Source organism: Protopterus annectens, chromosome 11.part0 (assembly GCF_019279795.1).
Source record: "Protopterus annectens isolate FY-2018-M chromosome 11.part0, PAN1.0, whole genome shotgun sequence".
NCBI lineage: Eukaryota > Metazoa > Chordata > Ceratodontiformes > Protopteridae > Protopterus > Protopterus annectens.
The window spans coordinates 984,646,352-984,663,804 of record NC_056745.1 but is presented as its reverse complement, the minus strand read 5'-3'; the positions used below and the strand labels follow the sequence as shown (position 1 = coordinate 984,663,804).

The following is a 17,453-nucleotide window of genomic DNA, read 5'->3' as shown; positions in this document are numbered from 1 at the left end:
TATTTATGTGCTGGTGGAAATTTAAATCCCTAGTTTTTGTGTTAATGGTATTATTTGACTTGTAAAGGTACAGGATATCAAGAAGAATGGTGTCCATAATAGTGCAGAATGCAAGACATAGATCACCATATAAGATCCTATAAGAAACCTAGTAAGAAGATAGCACTATAAGCCTCTTCTGGTTTTGCAGGAACTTCAGCCAACAATATTTTTGGCCAGGAACCTCTGTGGACATTCACGTTGCTTAATATGTCTATAAAGATACATCCCAAAAAGTGCCTTGTACAGAATTAGTTTAATTAGGACTGCATAAAAAGGGATGGTAACTTCTTTTGGCCTGGATGATGTGCCTTTAGATAACAGTTGTGATCATTTTCTGTCTACTGCAGCTACAAAGTAGTAAAAGGAGAGGGAATTATCAACCTAGCTTCCAAGATCCCTGACTACACTATCATTTTGGAGTGGGGTATTGGCTATACTGTGCACTAAGGAAGAGAGTTGCTTACTAGCAGTAACAATATTACACTTTTCAGATTTAATTTTAGAAATTTTTTGATATACTACTTGTTATTAATGTTAATTCCTGTTGCAATGAATGGGTATCAGTGGGAGATTTGACAATAACACCTAGCTAGAAATCATCTCCAAACTTAAATCCTGTTTCCCAATCTGAAGATTGGTGATACAGATGCCAAAAAGGAGGAGTCCCAGTACTAATCCCTGTGGTATATTCCTTTTTACCTTTGTCCTGTCTTTCAGCCAGACTACTATCTTATAATGTATGGTTCTACTTTTAAGGCACTTCACTTGTTTATGATTCTATCATGGGGTATATTGGCAAGATCCCAAATAAAGTGTGTGAACCAAATGAGCACTGGTAACATATTGTGTAACCGTCTCAAAGAAGTTAATGAAACTGACTTGGCAGGATCTCCCTATATCAAGGCCGGACTGATGTAGGTCTAACCTGATAATGTTTTTGATATCATAGATTATTATGTCAGATATAATGCATTCAATTGCTTTGCAAATCAGAATGGTCAGTTTAATTGATTTACAGTTTCTCAGGTCAGTGCTTTGTATAGAGACATCACCACTGTAGTTAATTATACTTTGGGGACAAAACTTGCAGCTTAGCTCAAGTTAAACAATTTAAAGAGGGGTCAACAAGGACATGTTTGGTGACATTTATTAAGTATCCAGTTGACATCAGGCCCATTGGAAACAGTATTTTTAAATTCTGAAGAGCATTTTCATTACATGTCCCTTTGTGATATTAGGCAGTGCAAGGGATTTGGAAATCTGTGGAATTAGGATAACTGCTTCAGGGGTAAAATTTGTACTAAATTTGTCTGCCAGCACATTTTATGTCTATTGCTGAATGTTTCCTTATCAGCATTTATATAAAGATAACTTTTTTCCCTAACTCATTCTTATATGTCTCTAGTTGTCACTTGTCTCATATTATTAAAAATATACCTAATTCAAAAATGTTAAGGCTCCAAAGGATTGGCATTAATGAAGGTAATTTTATTCATGAAGTCCCGGAATTACAAACTAAGCTTCTTTATTGTGGATAGCAGAAGTATTATACTGATATGGCTTTACAAACCTTTAAGTCTGTACCTAGAACAGATGGCTTGTAATATATATATATATATATATATATATATATATATATATATATATATATATATATATTTTTTTTTTTTTACTGAGTCCTTACCAGTATGGGCATTGTACTAATCTGTCATGCTTGTATATTTAATTATAAGAGTACCCCAAGAGTTTTGAAATTCACCACTTTTATCACCTGTCAAACTGACTAGAGTACCTGTTTGTACTCAGTTGAGGTGCCTTCCATGTAGGGTAGAATTCAAGAGCTTTGAAACAATTAATTTCTCTACATGTCAGCGATATAAACTGTCATCGTGATCTTGGCCTAGTGGTTGGCAATTTTTATCGCAGCCTCCATAAACACTGAATGCTAGACAGATATTAAAGAATGGAAAATAAACTTAGGGGCTATATTTCCCCCACTAATGGTGCTCCGGTTTCTTCCCACATTCCAAAGACATGCAGTAGGTGGATTGGGCACTCTAAACTGGCCTTAGGTGAGAGAGTGTATGCGAGTGCATGTTACGAACAAATTACCCTGGCAGGACTAGTCACCCAGAGGTGTAAACCTTGGCTTGAGATGATTGTCACTGCAGAAGTGACACCCTGACCCCATGTGCAAAATGGGAAAAGGGGTTGAAGATGAATGGATGGATTTATTTATTATTGCTTGTCAATATTTTCAATGCATATGTATAAATTCGGAATATTTAATTTATATTTAAAACATACATTGAATTATGATACAAGTTCAGCATAATGTTTCACTTAGTACAGTGAAAGGTTGGTGCTGCATTCAATTTTCTAGTTTTTTAGTGTAAATATATGTATGTATGTATGTATGTATGCACGCATGTATGCATTTATTGACTGTGGAGTTGCATAGCAGGAGTCTCTATGAATGTACCTCTAAACATGTATTTGTAACGAATTTTGCTTTAAATTTTACTTTTGGATTTACAATTCACATTTATGATTTTTAGTGTTTGTTCTATAATTAAAAGATTTAAGCTGGGAGCAGAATGTTATGTTCACTGAATCCTGAATGACTTTGATTCAACACTGGTTGGTAAATGAATGATTAGAACCTATTTCATTATTCAATAGAATGAACAATTTTATATTAATTTCTATGTTTATCTATAAATTTTTCTATGAATCTGCATCTGTCTAAAGCATAGTGTTTGCTCACATGTACTGTGCTTTTTATAGGTCATGCGATACTGTGTTCCTTTATTGAAAAGAAGTTGAGAGGAAGTTGGTATGTATATCAGATATGCACATTGAAAAAGATTCTGCAAAAAACACAGTTAACGTCTCTTTCAATAAGATTTGCCTTTGAGTATGTTTTCCAGTTTTCTTTGCAGTTTGTTTTTTGGCATTTGTTTGAAAAAATAATTAATATATAGAGGAAGAAAATCTGGAAGAAATTCTAAGGTTTATAAGTGACATCAACCTCAGTATTTAAATAAAAATAAATCCAGTCAGATATACAAGCTATTACAGTAGAGAGTTGATTATCTGAACTAACTGGAACATAGGGTAGTTTGGATAATCAAACTGTTTGAGTAATCAAACATATAATTGAACTAGGTAAAAAACCTTCTAAAATCTTATTTTTTTCCACATGCAGGAATACACTTTTAAACCATTCAGCGATTCCTGTGCACAATAAAGAATATTTTTCACACATGAGCTGATTACAAGCTCAAAAAACATGCTCAAGCGAATACATATAATGCTTGCATATTCAGACTTTATGATTTTTCCTACCTGAAAACTTTGGAAGGCTGGTTCTGATAAATGACTTTTCAGATAATCAACATTCAGATAATCGACTCTCTATTGTATATCTTAGTATGATTCTTTATTCAAAAATTCTTTATTCACACAGTAGTGCTTTCCTCTTAAAGGCGTCATAAAATCTCTAAACACCTTAGAGTTTTCCTTTGCTTTTCCTAAAGTTCTGACTGCAGTTCTTAGACCAGTGGTGCGCAACTCTCAACTGTAGGATTTTTGATAGTGTGCCACACAATCACAGCCCTTAAGGCAAAATAACATACCCAACACACTAGTAATAGGTGACTCTATAGTCAGGCACACTGACGTCTCACTCACTAGGCTGAACAAGGAGAAGGTTACTGTTAGCTGCCTGCTGGGTGCCAGGATCCACCACATAACACAAGCACTCAGGTCACTCCAGAACAAGTACAAATATGGCTCTGTCATTGTCCATGTTGTTGTGAATGACCTGAGCTGTACCTCCCTGGACTAAATGAAAAGAGACATCGAAGAGCTCTTTGATCACGTAGCCCAGGCTGGTATGACCATGACCCTGAGTAGCATCCTGCCCTCACCAAGAATGATACCACAGTAAAGAGAAAAAATTATCAATTTCAACAATTGGCTAAGCTTCTGGTGTCATTCAAAGGGGATCCAGTGTCTGTCAGCCTGGGATGATATGCTCGACAAGCCATGCTGCTTCGCTAGAGACAGCTTGCATCTGTCACCCTTAGGCTTTCGAATACTGGCCAAGGCTCTTGCCACCCCGATAGTGCCTTTTTTAGGCAAGGCTCAAAAGACAAACCCACCACCGTAAATAACGCAAGTAACAAAAAACTGAGGGTAATGCTACTCAATGCCAGAAGTCTAAACCTCAAAATGCACACGTACTCGAGGCACTCCTCAGTATGGAGAAAATCGATATATGTGTGCAGTAACAGAAACCTGGTTTAAGGCTCCAGAGAGCACCCCAGCACTACCAGGCTACAACTCATACCATACATTTCAGCCACAAAACCCGGACCGAAATACAAAAGGTGGGGGGAGTATCCATATTCATCAAGGATACCCACACCTCCAGGTTAGTGGCACAGCACAATGCTTCAGAGATCATCCACGTGCAACTAACAATGGGCAAAACTGCCATTCAAATTATAGCTTGCTACAGATCACCCACCATGTCCCAGGACCCCCACTCCGCATTTCTGGAAACACTGGGAAACATAAAGGTCCTACCAAACACCCTAATATTGGGTGATTTCAATTACCCAAACATTAACTGGGAGAACTACTCAAGTACAAACTCCCTTGCCCAACTTTTGCTAGAATTTATAAACTCAAATGCCCTGGATCAACTGATCAACACCCCCACCAGAGGTGACAACATATTGGACCTGGTCATCACCAACATGGGCAACCGGTGTTCCACACCAGAGGTCAACCCCTCGCTGGTTAGATCTGACCATAAACTAATTACTCTGGATATCCACATTCTGCCACCACCCCCGGTCAAAGAAAGCATCGTGAAAACCTTTTCAAAAGCAAACTTCATGTAACTTAAGACCGAGGTGGGAAGTTTCAAAGCCCCCATGCTAAAGGATAACGCTGTCTAAGCTGCAAACTCCTTACTAATGCACTCTACGGGCACTTACAAGAATGCATGGATCATGCTATCACAAACAAAACCAAGACTCACTCCTCCAAGAAAAGGAAACCAGTCTGGTGGACACCTGCCATAAACAAGCTATACAATAGAAGGAGAAAACTAGTACAGAAAAGAGTAAAATCCCAAGAAGGGAAGACATCCCTGATCAGTATCAGCAAGAAACTATGCTCCCCTCATAAAATCATCCAAGGCTAGCTTCGAAAGAAAAATTGCCATAGACTCGAAATATAACCACGAGGCATTCTTTAGCTATGTCAAGAATCTAAGTGGCAATTCTCAGATCTGCAGAATGCAGAATGGCACAAAATACACTAAACCGACCGATATAGCCAACATCTTGGCAGACAGGTTCAGTGCAAACTTCACCCCTAAAAGGGCCCATAACTATACCAAAGGAATGTAGCGCCCCTGAAATCACAGACACTCAGGTTAAAACAGCCCTCTCCAAAACCAAAAACACAGCATCAATGGGACCGGACAGTGTCCCAGGCTGCATCCTACACGAGCTCAAAGATGAACTAACCCCTCACCTAAACACACTGTTTAAACTCAGCCTCTCCACAGGCTATGTGCCCACAGAGTGGCGCACAGCAACGGTTATTCCACTCCACAAATGTGGAGCCAAAACGGACCCCGGGAACTATCGTCCTATAAGCCTGACTAGTTCGGTATGCAAAGCTATGGAGCGCATCATCATGGATCTCATTAACAGAGATATTGGAAACCTCCAAACACTGGACCCTACCCAGTTCAGCTTTGTTAAGGGCAGATCATGCCTCCTAAACCTGGTGGACTTCTTTGAGACAGTTACCAAGGCTATAGATGAGGGAAAGGTGGTTCACACAGCCTACCTAGACCTTGCAAAGGCCTTCGACACCATTCCCCACTCAGGTATTATAGACAAGCTCACCAGCCTGAACATAAACCCCTATGTCATGAGATGGGTTGCCAACTGGCTCACAGACAGAACCCACATGGTAAGAGTTGTGGGAGCTAGGTCTGACTCTAAACCGGTTACAAGTGGTGTTCCCCAGGGCTCAGTCCTAGGACCCCTCCTGTTCGGCATATACTTCTCAGAGGTACAGGCAAGCACAGGAGGACTATGGCTGACCAAGTTCGCAGATGACTGCAAACTAGGGGACATAACTGACTCTCTGGCTGACACAGACATCCTCCAAAAGGGTCTCACTGAGACTGGTACCAAAACCATGGCCTCAAGCTAAATGCCAAAAAGTGCATAGTCATCCCCTTTGGAAAAAACAAAGTACCCTCAAACTACCACATTGGTGGTAGCCCCCTAAATACAGAAGACGTAATAAGGGATCTGGGGACCCAAGTAGATAGTAACCTCTCCTTTGATAACCACATTGCCAAAGTGGTTAGAAAATCCTTCTATGTGGCCCACCTAATCACAAAAGGGTTTGCATCCAGATCGAAAGAGGTCATTGGGCCCCTCTATGCATCACTCATCAGACCCATCATAGAGTACAATGCCCCATTTGGGATGTACCTCACAAGACACCTGCAACAACTGGAAAGACCACAGAAGTACCTCACCAAGAGGATCACTGGCCTCAAGCAGATGCCCTATGCAGCTCGACTGATGAAAGTCCAGCTGTACTTGGTTGCATATCACCTACTCAGAGGTGATCTCTGCCTGACATACAAGGCCACGTCCAACCCAGAATTGATGGACATGCTCCACCTAAAGAAAACCATATCCCCTTGAGCCACACGCTCCAGGGATCTAAACCTCACCACAACAATAAATAGGACGTGCTGGAGGGATAGATTCCTGTCCCAGAGACTTCACATGCTCTGGAACAAGATTCCAATCTACATTAGGCAGAGCTCCTCGCTAACCCTCTTCAAGAGAAACCTTGACGAGGGGATGGGAAACAGAAAGTTTACCCCAGGGATCACTTCAAAGGCTCTGCTGGACAGAGGCACAGGGAACTAATCTAAGCGTGTGGCGAAAGCCAACACATTCCGGCTAGGCTTATAAATGCCTTCAGGCAGATAGCCTAGTACCTACCTATGAATATAAGTTCTGACTGTAGTTCTTGGACCAGTGGTGCGCAACTCTAAACTGTAGGATTTTTCATATATCTGTATAACTACACACACAAACACAGATACATACATACAGGCATACACAGACACATACACATTTGTTAAGCTTGAATTTTAAGGCATGACTTTCTTTAAAATATGAAAAAATCTTAAATGTGGAAAGCAGAAAAGAATAAAATCAGAATCAACAAAGTTATCTGTCTATATTTATATATATATATATATATATATATATATATACAGATTTATATATATACAGATTTATATATATATATATATATATATATATTTACACATATATATATATACACACACACACACACACACACACACACACACACACATATATATATATATACAGATAGATATAGATATATATACACACACACACACACACACACACACACACACACACACACACACACACACACACACACACACACACATATATATAAACTTTGGACACATCTGGCCCTTTTAAGGGGTGACCTGTGAGCACTGTCTGGTTAAGTGACTTGCTCACAGTCACACAGTAGGCAAATAAAGATGGAAAGAATTACTCTCTGTACACTAACTTAGCAATAATCCAGGAATGTCACAAATGATTCAGACTTTTTGAGAACTGCTTTAGAATGTTGCCATAATTTTGTGTTACTAAATTGAAAATAGCTCAGTGGGTTATCAAATATAAAACACATTTCCTCAGTTTTAATTGTCATAATTACATTTCCTATTCAGATGAAGAAGTTTCTTTGAAGGTGAAGTTGTATAAAATAACACCACCAATGGGTTAATCAAGTTAAAAATTTTAATGGAACAAAACACTTCTTGCCATTTCACATTCATCCATTGCTTGTTGGCCCATTTTAAACTATTCAGCCTGCTTTTATTGGTTAAATGCTGACACATGTGGGCCAGTAGTACAGACTGGATGTTACAAAACTAATGAAATCCACCCAGGCGAGCATTGTGAAGTATTAACTTCCCACTGCAGATGACTGGATGGGTTACTCAGAGGATTAAATGAGAACTTTCCATCTTTGGGGGAAATGCTTAATGCATAATGAAAGAGATTTTAATAAATTGTTAACAAACTACCCTGTAATTCATTGAAAAGGAATATGTGACAGTCTCACCAGAGACAGACTAAGAAATCAATGAGTCACAGCACTGCTCAGGTATGGAAATACAGTGATAAAGAACCTGATATGATGAAGAGTAGCCTTGTCATATTAGTGGGATACAAAGGGCATTACAAGGTAATGAAAGAGAATGAAAAATAAGATTTTGTTGATATGGTAGGTACCACTAAGACATTAACAGTATTATAAAATATTGCTCATCACCAAAAACACAAAAAATAGTGAATATTGGACTACACTGCATAAAACATCACACTGTAATGTATATAAACAGTTTATGGATATGGTAGAACTGAAATATAATCATGAAGAAAACAAACAGGGCCTTCGATAGGGAACACATGATTAAATGAACTGCACCTAAGTTTTTAACACCAACTTTTTTTTAACCTTTCTACTGACCTTTACATCAGACATAATTACTATTGTGCTATTATTTAAAATGAACAATGATTGATTCTGACATTAATTAGGGCAAACTTGATCCTTCTAATTTGCCTATCTCCATCCTTTCTGGATAAGCTGATCTGGTCACCTATAAATAATATATAAACCCTTAAGAAAGAGTAAGGCTTACAGTCGAAGAGCGGGAATGATACTGTTATCCCCGGACGTATTGCTGCCTTCACTGTCGACACTGTACCCACTTCCTGTACTGCTGACTGATGATATCGTAGAAACAGATGACTCTGTTGTTCGCTGAGTAGTAGTAGCGGTAGTAGTCTTTGCTAAAAGGGAAGAAAAGAACACAACAATATGAAAAATAAAAAGAAAATGTGGGAATGTGAAGTCAGTACATTATTTAAGAAAAAAAATATCCACAAAAGTAATTTATTTAAGGTAAAATAATATAGAGCTGTATGTGAATTTAAGTTGTCACAATATTTTATCTTACGTTTATACAGGTTCCAAGCAATATAGGTGGCAAATACCTTTCCTCAGTAAAATACTTAAACAATGAGTAAACTGATTTATACAAATATTTAATCTACTTTAATCTAGCTCACAGGACAATTTTATTTTATAGAAGGCAGTTTTTTCAGTAATATTTAGTATGCATAAACATTTAACACAGTATTCAGGACACTGATGCTTACTGTATGCATTTTATCTACTTTTATTAACATAAGCCTCAATATCTGAATATAAATAACCTTTATCCTCTTAGATTTTCAATACAAATGCACATTTTACTGCATAAATCTATGCTTGTGTGCAACAGACATGCAAAATACTGCTGTGATAGGTGTCCTCTATTTGCAATGTGCAGTGTATAAGAAGTCCATGCAAAGCAGTGCTACAGAGCTATGCAGTGAATATTGTGCTCAGCAAGCAAAAGCATTAGTGGGAAGCATATCACTAAACATTATTAAGGAGTGGTGAGTCACAAAAGTATAAGAAAGTAAGGACTGTGGAGCTATGTTAGCTTTCAGTCTGGGGTTTTGAACCTCATTTGATGATTGGCAAAGGCTGACTTTGACGCCCCAGGACTGATTCCAGAATGGATCTGAGGTATAACTTCCTAGTAAAATTCACCAGATAGAAAATCTGTGATTAGAAGTCAAATCCAGCTGAACTATGTTTAGCAAAGGTGTAGTAAGTTAAGTAAGAAAAACAGACTGTCAGAAAAGAAAATTAAGATACTTCTATCAAAGAACAACTTTGTGATGAATCAGTAAAACAAATGTACTTGTATTTTAAAATTTATCAGCTTTCATGACATGGCTGAAAATGCACTGTGATGATTCAAAAAGTACAATTAAAAGTAGAATTGACTGCTTTTTTAAGAGTTCTACCTACTTTTCCTTCTTCAGTTAAGACGACTTCCATCTGACCATAATCAGTACACACATACTTTTTATTAAAAATGTATTTCTTTTCTTTTCCACTATCACTGAAAGTGATACTAGTTAATACTGTTAACAACACCATGTGGCAAAAGAATCCCCACAAATGTGTATGCTTGTGTATGTTTATAAAACCCTTTGTCAAAATGCTACAGATGTGATATACAAAAATGTTAACGTTTCCATATTGATTATGCAAACTGAAGCAAATGTAGACAGGTGTGCATATTCCCGTCTTAAAGCACTATTATATTCCTGTGTTATGTTAAGTAAAGAATGCATGTGAAGAAGCCCTGAGTACACATATGTTACACACATATGAACATAGGTTCATACAAGGCTAAGTGACCTTGTGGGCCATTTTAAGCCTAGCCAATTACTCCCTGTGAAAATCAAACCCTGTACCTTGTGTATGTAAGGTAAACACCTTAACCATTATGCCAACCTCCCACTATGTATGAATGTAAGTATAATGCCATATTGTGCAAATATATAAAATGCCATATTGTGCAAATATATAAAATGCACACAAAGCAAGCTGATGTGTACTAAATCATCTCTGATTGCAGAAGGCAGCATATTTCAGCCAAAAAAAGACAAGAAACAATTTATAGTGCACCTATGTTATAAGAAATAAACATTGTGCTGACTATTTGCCAACTGATTGTGAAATGTCTCCTTATATAACTTTGCAACTTGTGGCAACAAACTCTAGAGAAAATAACTTGTGACAGCAGCCAAATCTGTAAATAAAGTTTCTTCAATAAGTCTTGCCTGTAGTAAAATCTCTGTAAATGTGGCTCCTACTGATACCAGCCCAGGTTGTGATCCAAAAGGGCCTAACTGGTTACAAATTTAAAATAAATAAATGTTACTGTGGAGCTTTTCTCCCCGGGCCTCTACTGAAAATGGAAATATATCCAGTTGGACCAGCCCGGTTAACAAATATAAAATAAATAAAATGAATAAAATGGCAGAGTAGGTGCTTGAGTAAGTACGTTTCGCAAAGAGAAGGGCAAAAGGGCCTGCACTCAAGGAAAAAAAATGAAAAATGCTTAATTTACAAAGAAGCTTATGCAATGGGGTCTTGAGTTATGAACATCTATCTTTAAATGACATATAGCATGACTTCTAACAGTGTGCCCATACTTCTTCCAGTTTGAAATGACAGTATCCATTACTAAATCCTGGATGTCAAGACACAGAGGAGCCAAAACACCAAACACAAGTATCCGAAACAGCAAAAGTACAAACTTCTCAGCAAGCCCCACATACCCATATGAGTATGTATATATATATATATATATATATATATATATATATATATATATATATATATACACACATATATATATATATGTGTGTGTGTATATATATGTATGTATATATCTTAAATGTAATGCTATATTCAAGGAAGGATTATTAAGTGCTTTTTGTTTAAGGGTACACGTTGTCATTTTAGTAGACATACAATAACTTTCTATATTAAAAGGTGAAAACTGATTGATGAAAACAATGTGCTTATTCAAGTATAAATTCATGTGAAAGTATTAAAAATAATTGATGGGTGCTTAAAAGTGGCAATGGTCTCTGAAGCAAAGGCAGATTTTATAAGCCTGGTGCAAAGATTACTTTTTCTGGCCAGAGTAGTACCCATTGTCTTGTTTACTGATCTGAAAGTGACAGATGCACCTAAAAAGTCAAGAAAAATCCATATAGTTGAAAATAATGTTTAAAAATGTCAGAGCAGGATGAACATATTAATGCTTTTCATGGTACCATGGAATTTGTGCAAGTTACTGGGCAGCATATTTTGAGAGATTTCAGTTATTTATAAAATATGTAACATTTAAATTAATAAACGTTTCAGTAGTGGTTAACAAAGTAAGCACAAAGTGGGCACCGAGATATTCAGGAGGACATATAGTGTCAGATTCCAAAGGACTTGCTCTCAGTGTATGTGACTTAATATGATGTAAGGTCTATCTCTCTATCACTTATACTGACAGCACGTTTTTGGAACTGAGGCACGTCATTTACACTGAGAACAAGTGTTTAGGAATTGGGACCTTATATTGTTGTAATATAAAATATGCCACATGAAAAATCATTTAGATGTTGCAAAGATCTCAAAGAAGTATTTGAAGAATTTGAACTTCAAACTTTTGACAGTGCTTAAGTTATTCTTATGTTAGATGTTGTTTATGAAAATGTGTGATCATTTACAGCAAAGTTTGCTAGCTATTAGACATAATAGAACATGACAACTGATAGAGAATTTTTTCTGTGTATCCCACTACTGAAAAACAAATTAACTAAAAGTAAAATTTCAGTACACCTGGAATTTGTCATTTATTTCACTGATATGACATATATATGGGTCCATGTTAAAATAACAAACTTCCAACTTATCAGATGTGAAAATGAGACTGGAATGCTGAACAGTCAAAATAACAAAACCTCACAACACTGAACGTCAGAACATCGAACAGGTGGATAAGTAATTATGCAAGTTCGCAGTGCAGCTGGGTTTGTGATCATGCCCATCACCAGCTGTGGTACTGTCTTGGAGGTAGAATATATAATTAGCAAGTGGTCTAGGTAATGCAGGAGGGCTTGCAACCCTGCAAAATGTTCTGTGCAGTAATGCTTACCCCTTTGATGTTTTGATGGTCGGTGTTGTGAGGTTTCTTTATTTTAATTGTTCAGATTTATTTTAACATAGGCCTATATATATATATATATATGTATATGTATACTTAAGTGGGGGGGGGCTGGTTAGGGAGCAGACAGAATTGCTCCCTCCCCTGCAAATGAAGTTTTCTTTCAGGTTAGTTTTGGGTACTAGAACTTGCAGAATTATTGTTTACAGTCACATCACAAACTCACAAATGTTAATCTTCTTTACTTACAATCTGTAATTCTCCTGATGTCATTCACCACTTATTTTATTTAAAACCAATGATAGATAGCTGCTGTAATAATCTCCAAAAAGAAGAAACATAAACCAAACACTGGAGACGGCAGAACAATAAGCTCCAACTAACAAGCTACAGTCACAGTTCGTCTCAACCACGTATACCAATCCAAAAGTAGAAAGTCTTCAGTTATCAGAAGATATACTCCAGGCAACAATTATATAAACAAAATGTTTAATATAAAGGCAAGCGGTTTCACCGTTTAAGGCTTCATCAGGCCAATACAAAAATCCATTAGTATAGAGAACACCTTAAATAGTTTATAATGCAATGACATCATTTCTACTTTCAATTAACATCGTGCGTAACAAATAAATGTGCTCCTACAATTAAAGCGCAAACACCAAAACACCATTATTAAAACAGACATACTTATCAAAGTACACTGTAAAATCCATCATTTAAGCTAATAAATAAAATACTTAACTTATTAACAAGATATCATACAAATACATTAAAAAACATATAAATTAAGTCTACTAAACATCTATAATTTTAAAAATTTCATAGATAATGAAAAATTACAAGGAATCTAAGCTCATGTAAAGACATCCATATGAAATATAAAAAATGCAAATAAATAAATTCTAGAGGTAGCGTACATACTTAAACTACCTTCCATTCAGACATCTCAATGGACAACGTCTTATCTATTTACTTAAAGATACAAACATGTAAAATACAAAACAATAAATAAACCAGGCAATATAGTAGTGCCAAGCTAAATAATCAATGAAACTACAACTAGACTTAAAAAATATATACATACATACATACATATACAGCTCATTACCTTAACGGTCTACCTTTTAAAATTGGCTTGATGGATACCCTATCGTTCAGCCCTGGCATATTATCTGCTCTAAGCCTAATAATCCACCGACTTTCAAACTCTTCAGTTTTATTTCTAATATCGCCCCTTGTAATATTGGGAAAATTCCTTTGAATCACTTGAAATCTAAAGGTGTGTTCTAGAGTATTACTACAGACATGTTTAGAAAGGGCACTTTTCAATGATTTGTTGTTAATATCCTTATACTTCAATGTGCCTGTCCTTTCAACCTCTTGTCGGAGTTTTTTCTACATACCAAAGTGCTCTGGCTGGTTAAGTTTGCAGATGACTGCAAGCTAGCAGCAGTATTTGAATCCCCCCAGTGACTGCATGAAACTAAATGCCAAAAAAATGCATTATTGTATCCTTTGGGAAGTCATCTACCCTAGTGGACTACCACATTGACAATACACCCCCTTAGAGTTGATCCAGTTGCTCAGGATTTGGGAACTTATGCACACAGGGGAGGGAGGGGTGGTGTGTCTCTAAAAAATAAAAAAAAAAATATACTTTAAGGCTGGTCAAACAACAATGCTGCTGAGCTGCTCTATGTTCAAATCACCATACCATAAATCAATACCACCTCCTTTATATAGTTTAGTTGACCTCTAAAACCCAGAAAATTATATGAAAATTTATATTATTAATAATTAACACCAACCAATACTATATATTTCATGGTACTTTAAACTACTCCACTATAACTGAAACTGATAGTCAATACACCAACCAGGGGTGCAACCATACTGGATCTGGTCCTCACTAATATGGGAGAGTGCTGCACACCCCCTACTGTAATGCCTTCCCTGGTAAGGTCAGACCACAAAATGGTCTCCTTTGAAGTAAAAATAAAACCTGGACCCCCAGCTAAACCAGGAATATTCTGGAACTATTCTAAGGCTAACCTCCTGCTATTAAGTGAGAACTTGGTAACATTTCAATCCCCTATAAACCCTGAGAACATGTCTACATATGCAGAACTGTTCACAGAAACCCCGTACAAGCATGTTAATAGCTGTATAGAGGCAGCAGTACCCACTGGGAAGAAGTACAGAACTAACTCAAAAAACAAGCCACCCTGGTGGAATCACAAAATCAATTGGATGTATAACAGGAGGAAGAAAATCATGGAAAAAATTAGGAGTTGCAGCACCCAGGAGGATAAAATAACTCTCACCAAACTAAACAAACAACTCGGAGGAAAATTAAAGTCTGCCAAAGCCAAATTTGAGGTAAGTTTGGCCTCCCAAGCCAAGGACAACCACAAAGCAGTCTTTAGCTATGTCCACAATCTCAAAGGCAATACACAATTGTGTGCAGAGCTCATTGCAAATGGAGCCACTTATACTGAGCCAGAAGATACAGCAAACCTGCTAGCTGATAACTTCAGCTCCAGCTTTACTCCACTCTCCCCCTCCGCCTTTCCTCAGGAAATATCATCAAATATAACTCCCCCTACTATCACTAGGGAACATGTCCTTAATGCTACCTCTAAGACCAAGAGCACTGCATCAATGGGCCCAGACAATATCCCATGATGCCTTCTAAATAGCATGAAACATGACATATCAGGGCCTCAGGAATTACTATTTTAACTGTAGCCTTCAAACAGGCTTTATGCCTCATGAATGGAGAAAGGCAGCAGTCATCCCTCTGCAAAAAGGTGGGCCATCTACAGACCCTGTTAACTAGAGACCCGTAAGTCTCACTAGTCTTGTATGTAAAGCCATGGAAAGAATTATCATGGAGATGATCAATAGAGATATAGTAAACCTCCAGATACTGGACCCAACCCAGTTTGGTTTCGTCAAGGGCAGAGCATTGCCTACTCAACCTGGTGGACTTCTTTGAGAAGGTCAGCAAAGCAATGGATGAGGGCAAAATTGTTCGCACTGCCTACCTTGACTTGGCCAAGGCATCTGACACAATACCCCACTCAGGCATTGTTGACAAACTCAAGAGGTTAGGTACAAACCCATATGTAACCCAGTGGATAGTCAACTGGCTCACCGACAGGACCCAGGAAGTTAGAATTGGGGAGTCCACCTTTACAAAGAGGCCAGTCACAAGTGGAGTCCCTCGGAGATCGGTCCTTGGACTGCTCCTTTTTGGCATTTACTTCTCAGAAGTCAAGGCCAATGTCAGTGGTCTCTGGCTGACTACATTTGCAGATGACTGCAAATTAGGAGCTGTCATTGAATCTCATACTGACACAAATGTTCTCCAGGAGGGGCTGACACAGACAAACAACTGGTGTCAGAGCCATGGATTAAAACTAAATGGCATGAAATACATAATAGTATCCTTTGGGAAGTCATTCATCCCCAGTAACTATCATATTGACAACACACCCGTTAGAGTTGAACCAGCAGTCAGGGACCTAGGGACACACATAGATAGTAATCTAGCCTTTAATCATCATGTGTCTATAGTGGTGAGGAAATCATTCTATGTTGCGCAACTTATGAACAATGGTATGGCATCTAAGTCCAAAGAAGTAATTGTTCCACTGTATTTAACATTCATCAGACCATTCATTGAGTACAATGCCCCATTTGGTATGTACCTAACCAGACATATCCAACAACAGGAACGTCCACAGAGGGTCCTTACTAAAAGAATACAGGGAGTAAGTATTATGTCCTATGCTGACATCCTCGAGGCCCTATCCCTGTATTCTGTCTCCTACAGGCTTTTGAAGGGAGATCTATGCCTGGCATACAGGGCATTGTCAGACCCCACTCTGATGGACCTCCTGCATTTCCACAAAACAAACAGTACCAGAATTACCATTCTAAAGACTTAAACTTTGCCTGTGATATAAATAGGACCTGCTGGAGAGAGAGGTATGTATCCCAGAGACTACCCTATCTATAGAACAGGCTCCCCATCCATGTGAAGCAGAGTTCCTCCCTAACCCAATTCAAGTGCAACTTAGAAAATTGGATGGGAAACTGGAAATTTATCCCTGGTTTGGCACCTATGTCGCTAATGCAAACAGGTAACCTGCAAATGGTTTATCTCTCAGGCCCATGCTTACACTTATAAAGGGTGTCATAACTTGTCAGAGATTCGGGATGCATGGCTAGGATTAAAAAGGCCCTTGTGGTCATTAGCCTAGTAAATACCTATGAACCTATGACAATGACCTAACTCTTGACCAAGATAAATACATAGCTGTAAGAAAGTCCTTCTATATGGCACAGTTTAAAACAAAAAGTATTGTGTTAGATCTAGGGATGTCATTGGCCCCCTCTGCTTAGCCTTCATTATGCCAGTCAGAGAATCTTATGCCTCCTTGGCATGTATCTATCCAGACACATGTAATAACTAGAATGCCCACAGAGATGCCTTATCAGAAAGATACAAGGCCTAAACAACACGTTCTACATGGACTGACTCAAAACTCTGTCACTATACTCTGTATCCTACAGACTGTTAAGAGGTGACTTGTGTCTGGCATGCAAGGCATCCTCCAACCTATTACTGATGCACATTAGCAAGTCAAGTGGCATC

General features: G+C 37.8%; 1 protein-coding gene across 2 annotated transcripts in view; it reads right to left on the bottom strand.

Annotated features, from left to right (window-relative positions):
• The window catches only part of PCLO (piccolo presynaptic cytomatrix protein), a 2,606,742-nt gene that overhangs the window by 213,971 nt on the left and 2,375,318 nt on the right, over window positions 1–17,453 (bottom strand). For both annotated transcript variants that reach the window (XM_044088356.1, XM_044088355.1), the window contains exon 20: window positions 8,858–9,008. In XM_044088356.1, the coding sequence (XP_043944291.1) occupies window positions 8,858–9,008 (151 nt within the window). The remainder of the gene's footprint in view (window positions 1–8,857; window positions 9,009–17,453) is intronic.